The following is a 5,957-nucleotide window of genomic DNA, read 5'->3' on the forward strand; positions in this document are numbered from 1 at the left end:
TAATATCATGTTTTAGTAGTTTAGTTATCCTGTACCTTGTTAGCATTGTCATGTTTTAGCTTAGTTATCTTGTCATGTTCTGTAACTCTGTCTGTAATTTTGTTCTTGTGTTGTAAAGCACTTTGAGTCGCCTCGTGCTGAAAAGTCTTATATAAATAAATGTACCTACCTACCTACCTACCTACCTACCTTTCTGAAATTCATCCTCACTAATCTTTTCCACTTTCTGGTCCACAGTTTCTATGACCTCTACTCTTCTTTCCCTTTCATTCTCTTCATTCATTAGCTTCTCAAAGAACTCCTTCCATCTTTCCTTCACACTCTCCATGCTTGTTAGAACATTGCCATTTTTATCTTTAACAAGCCTAATCTGCTGCACATTTTTTCCAGCCTGATCGCTCTGTCTTGCCAGTCAATACAAGTCCTTCTCTTCCTCCTTACTGTCTAGTCTCTTTTACAACTCAACATATGCCTTCTGTTTTGCCTTTGATATCGCCCTCTTTGACTTATGTTGCACCTCTCTATATTTGTGTCTACTTTCATCACGTCTCACTGTCCCATTTTTTCCTGGCTAACCTTTTCTTCTGGATAACTTCCTGCACTTCACTATTATACCACCAAGTTTCCTTACCATCTTTTCTCTGTCCAGATGACACACCAAGTACCTTCCTACCTGTCTCTCTAATCACTGCTGCTGTAGTAGCCCAGTTATCTGGAAGCTCTTTCTTACCACTAAATGAATTAATAGAAGTGTTTATTTCTTTTAAACATTGACAAGATTGTTGTAAAGATAAACTAAAATCATTAATACATTTAAAACATACTACTTTTCCATAATTTTCGTATTTAAAAAGAAAGCACATTTTTGCGGACAGACTCACTGACAACCATGATGACAGTACAGGTGCCTCAGAAATAGGTTTACTTACCAGAAAGAGTACAACGCTAACGCCAATGTAGGCGAAAACGATGCACATCCAGATTTCATAGGCCAAGGGGTCCAGAAAAGAGAAGACTCCTGGTTTTGATTTCTGAGGCTTTTTGATCATGATTGAGATTCCCAGAGACATGAAGGGTTTAGAGAAATCAATCACCTCTTCACGAACAAGTGTAATAGTTAGTGGAGCAACAGCTATATCTGCTTTCTGTAGGAAACAAAAACAGAATCTGGTTAGAAGTTGTTTGCAGTAACAAGTTCAGATACATTGGTTAAACTGTCTGTTTGGTTCACAAAGACTTCAAGGTTTAAAACCTGACTAAAATGGTTTCTTTTGTTCTGTCCTAAAACTACCGTACATGTCCAGCACCACAACTGTTTATTGAACTGCTACTATATTCATTCATTTTTCATTCTCTCATTCTCTTTATTTACTCATGACAAAAACTGGATATGTGACAAAAACCTCTTGTTTGAAGTAAATTTCCAGGATCAGCTGATTATATCTCCTAAACGATATTGTGCACAATCTCATGCAATATTGTGAGATCGAGATTTATATTGGGGATGACAATCAGCTACAGCCACATCAAATTTTAGCTTATTATCTGTAAAATTTACTAAGTTGTAGTCATTTTTGTGAAGGCTAATGTTATTGAGTTGTGGCGGCAATCTTGAATTGGGTTGACCCTAAATGTTAATCAAATGTAGGTGTACATTCAGTAATTACGTTCTAAGAATTTCATTAAAATCCATCCAGTGGTTCATGAGATATTTTGCTAGCTGTCACAAGCTGTGCCTTTGGTTGTTTTTCTTGTGACAGTTTTTTCATATGTCTCTAAGTTTCCCTGTATTTTCCCCTGTGCCATCAGCCACCTTCTCCTTCAATCAGTATCCTTTTCACTATCTACACCTGCTCCAGGTTTGTAATCAATCACCTAGTTCCACCTTCCTCATCAGCCCATATATTCTGTTCCCTTGCATTTCATCTCTGCTGGTTCAATGTTGTTCCTGTGCACTGTTTTGGTTTTTCCTTCTGTGTTCACAGCTATTTTATTTTCTTTAATGAAGGTTTTTTTTTCTATTTTTGCTTGAGCTTCTCGTGTCTGTCTACAATACTGGATTCTTCTCATCCTAAAACCACAACAGAATGAACAAGCTGCACCAGGACCCAGCAGCCTCCTCACTCCATTCCTTCCTGGCAGCTGCTGAGCTCCTCGCCATCACTAATAACCTCTGAAAGTTTTTTTGATTTTTTTCTGCCTGTTCCTCTTACACATAACATCAAAGGATTACTTATCGTCTCGAGTATTTGTTTAAAACCTGGACTATTAAGGCTCCCTGAATTCAATTACTTGCTTTTTGAGATCTGTATTCTGAAAGGACAATTGGCCACTTCATCCACCTCCAACAACCCTCTAGAGCCCCCCGAGCCTCAGCTCTCCATCTCTAAATCTGCACCTGACGTTGCCTATTCAGTTCCTGAGGTGTCCGTTCTAGTTCCTGCAGCAGTGCAGCCAGTCTTCACAAGGGAGCTAGTCTCCAGTGTCTTCAGTGCCTGTGTCCAGGGCCTCTAGCATGCCCATTTTCAGAATTCCCATCTCCAGGGTTCTTGCCTACCAAATCTCCAGGTTTCCTGCTTCTGAGGGGGTTGAGGTTGAGGTCTCCTACCAGTCCATCTAAGAGGGGGTCAAGGTCGACTCCTCTCATCTGCCTGCCTCTGAAGGGATCAAGGACGCTGTCGCTTTGGATGGCTCCTGAGCCGTCCATCTGAACTCTGTATCCTGCGCCAGTCCAGTTCGGACAGTTTCCCAGCCCTCCGCCAGAACTCAATCTCCTGAGCTAGCCTGGATGGTTTACCGGCTGTTTGCCCGAACTTTGTCTTCAGTGCTGGTTTGGAAGGTTTCTCTGGCCCTCTGCCCAAACCATGTCTCCTGTGCCTGTTTGGTTTGTTTTTTGTTCTAGATTTTGGTTGTTTTTTGGTTCCTCCTGCGTCCACCCGAGTTAGTTCATGTTTTGATTTCTGAGACATCAGATGGCTTCTTTTAAAGGGGGCATACTCTCACAATTTATGTTTTGGTTTGTGACAGTTTTTGTGTTCTTGAGTTCTTTTCTGGTTTTTGTTTTGTTTTCCTTGTTATTAGTTTATTTTTTCTGTCTCTGTGCTTCCCTGTGTTTCTCTCTGTGCAATCAGCCACTTTCTCCTTCAGTCAGTATTTTTTCATGTCAGCCTGCCACATCCATCTACATCTGTTCCTGGTTTGTAATCAGTCACCTGGTTCCAACTTCCTCCTCTGCCACAGCCCATATATTCTGTTCTCTTGCATTTCATCTCTGCTGTTTCATTATTGCTCCTATGCATGGTCTTGGTTTTTCTTGTGTCTCATGTTTTGCTGCTATGTCAGCCATTTCGTTTTCTTTAATGAAGATGTTTTTTTTTTTTTTGCTTGAGCTCCTTGTGTTTGTCTGCATTCCTGGGTTTCTCTCATCCTAAAACTACAACACAAACAGTGTTAACTTTAACAGTTAATTCCAAAGTTTTAGGCAAAGATGCTGTCCAATGTGTAGAGCTCAGAGTATGCGTTGGGGACGATGCTCAGCTAGGTCCACACCAAATTTAGCTCAATGTTTGCATCATTGACTGAGTTACAGCCACTTTAGTGTTTCTTAACTTCATTTGGCTGTTGTGGTCATCTTGAATTGACTCCAAAATTTAATCAATTTTAGATGTACAGCCAGTAATATGTTTCTAATGTACAGTATCCTGTAAGTATAAGGTAACAATTCACTAAATATTACAGCCCGGTCCCTGTAGGTACCGGGAAAATACCAGATTTGTCACCGGGGCGGCAGTGGCTCAGTAGGTAGGGGTTTGTCCTGTAACTGGAGGGTTGCTGATTTGAGCCCCCGCTCCAGCTGTCTCAGCCGTTGTGTCTTTGGGCAAGACACTTCACCCACCCTGCCTGCTGGTGGTGGTCAGAGGGCTCGGTGGCGCCGGTGTGATGGCAGCCTCACTTCTGTCAGCCCACCCCAGGGCAGCTGTGGCTACAATGTAGCTTACCGCCATCAGTGTGTGAATGTGAGGATAAATGGGTGAATGATTGTAGTGTAAAGCGCTTTGGGGTCCTTGGACTAGATAAAGTGCTATAAAAGTGCAAGCCATGTACCATTTAATGTGTGCTATTGCAAGAATATATGTGTCCTGTGCATGGACCGGTATATGCCAAAGGTGCCAGGGAATGCCTGCTGAATGTTTTAGATATGTAGGAGATGTATAAACCTTTTGACAAACTAGACATGCTGATGAGGTGGACTGAAACAATCACAACCTTAATGCCATTGGGATATGGTTTAATATTAGCCCAAATGGCATAAACCTGTTTTTTTTAATTAGACTGATTATTTAGTTAATTAAAAATTAAGTTGTTACTTTTAGCTAATTGTTCAAACATCTTCAATTACAAAAAAGTCCAATTGTTTGGTTTTTAAAACATTTTTGATTTTACATTAATGATAGCTAATCACACTGTCTATATTCCTAATTAAGTTTTATCACTTACTCCTGCTATGTAACTATATCATACCCCTACATTCAACACAAACAGATAACAAAGTATTGTATTATTATATTTAAATGTTTTTTTATGATGCATGTGTTTGTGACTTTGAATCTTACCCCATACACCAACTCTCCAACCATACCATTCCAGATTTTGGTCTCAGCATCTCTTGCTCCATATTTGCCATCACCAACAATTTTTAGCTGATAGCGTATACCACAATGTTTCGCAATTTCTGCAGCCAGGTCAACACAGTACCCTTACAAAAAAATTAAGAAAAAAGAAAGAAACTCAAAGAAATTACACAATCATAGAATAATTTGTGTGAAAGTCTGAAAGTTACAGAAAAGAAAATTACCAAAATACTTGATGTATGTAAAAACTGTAATTGATGTGAAATGATGTGTGAGAGGCAGCAATCACACTGGAATTGATTGGAGATTTTTGTGTATACTGTGTTTAGTGTAACAATTGCAAATGCATGTACCCCCTTGGTACTTTTTTTATTTTGACTGCTGGAAATAGGCACCAGCTCCCTGTGACCCAGAAAGTAAAAAGTGGGTAAAGAAAATGGATAGATGGATGGTTGGATGTTGCTTTTGATAAGTAATGGACATACACAAAATACAGATAAATAAAGTTAAATGAGGAGGTAACATCTATTTGAACAATTCTAAAACACATATAACTGTCAAGTGTTGCATGCATATGTATTCATGTCATTTCACTGCATTGAAAGCCCATATTACCTTCAGGAGACACATATGTAATTAGTTCAATAAATCCCCTTTGTGTGCAATCTAAGGCTGCATTCACACTTGATAGTCCGGTAGACTGGGTTCGATTGGGGACCAAAATGTCAACATTTGTTCCATTTTCAGCTGGTGCGGTTCACATTGTGAGGATCTGGGTTTGGCTCCGCCTTTTGGGTGGCGCTTCTAATCATTACTCCACAGGTGTTCCAGTTTCCACTGACGAGACCATCTAGTACTTAAGCAGCAGGCGGAGGTCAGATCTTCGCTGGAGCATCGAACCTTCTGGTTCGATTCTCCGCCTCAGCGTCTAACCTTGATGCCAGCTCCTAGTGTTAACTACGTTCTCTGTTTTACCTACGTCCTAGGTTTTTGCCACGACACGACTACGGAAATTAAGGACTACTTACCTGGGATCTCGCCGATACTCACCTACTGGAACTGGCTCGTCACTCCTGGAACTCTGGGAACCTCTCCTCCTCTCTTCGGCGCTGTATTCATCTCCTGGACCTGTAAGCAAATAAGAAACATTACTGGCACAACCTAGCAATAACCTGGATCAAGACTCGGACCCGAGACTCACCCAGCTCTCCTTCTCTTTCAGACTCCTCCGGATACCGCCCACTGTACATAGCTTGCACCTTGTAAATAAATTCACTTACCGTTATCTTCGTCTCCGTGTTTTGGTCTTGGTTCCGCTCTCTATGG

At 40.7% G+C, this 5,957-nt stretch overlaps 1 protein-coding gene and 1 long non-coding RNA gene across 6 annotated transcripts in view; one reads left to right on the forward strand and one right to left on the reverse strand.

Moving 5' to 3' along the window:
- LOC108246920 (glutamate receptor 2-like) overlaps window positions 1-5,957 on the reverse strand; it is a 130,839-nt gene that overhangs the window by 45,459 nt on the left and 79,423 nt on the right. For all 5 annotated transcript variants that reach the window (XR_005233289.1, XM_037976081.1, XM_037976082.1 and 2 more), the window contains 2 exons: window positions 4,614-4,756; window positions 930-1,145 (listed from right to left, as the gene is read on the reverse strand). Coding sequence is in view for 4 of the 5 variants with exons in the window: in XM_037976081.1 (XP_037832009.1) it covers window positions 930-1,145; window positions 4,614-4,756 (359 nt within the window). In the remaining variant the exon portion in view is untranslated. The remainder of the gene's footprint in view (window positions 1-929; window positions 1,146-4,613; window positions 4,757-5,957) is intronic.
- Window positions 5,507-5,882, forward strand: LOC112451319. The gene is made up of 3 exons (XR_003040121.2): window positions 5,507-5,537; window positions 5,618-5,761; window positions 5,854-5,882. It is a non-coding gene; the product is annotated as an uncharacterized LOC112451319 (long non-coding RNA).

This window comes from Kryptolebias marmoratus, linkage group LG6, assembly GCF_001649575.2.
Source record: "Kryptolebias marmoratus isolate JLee-2015 linkage group LG6, ASM164957v2, whole genome shotgun sequence".
Classification (NCBI taxonomy): Eukaryota; Metazoa; Chordata; class Actinopteri; order Cyprinodontiformes; family Rivulidae; genus Kryptolebias; species Kryptolebias marmoratus.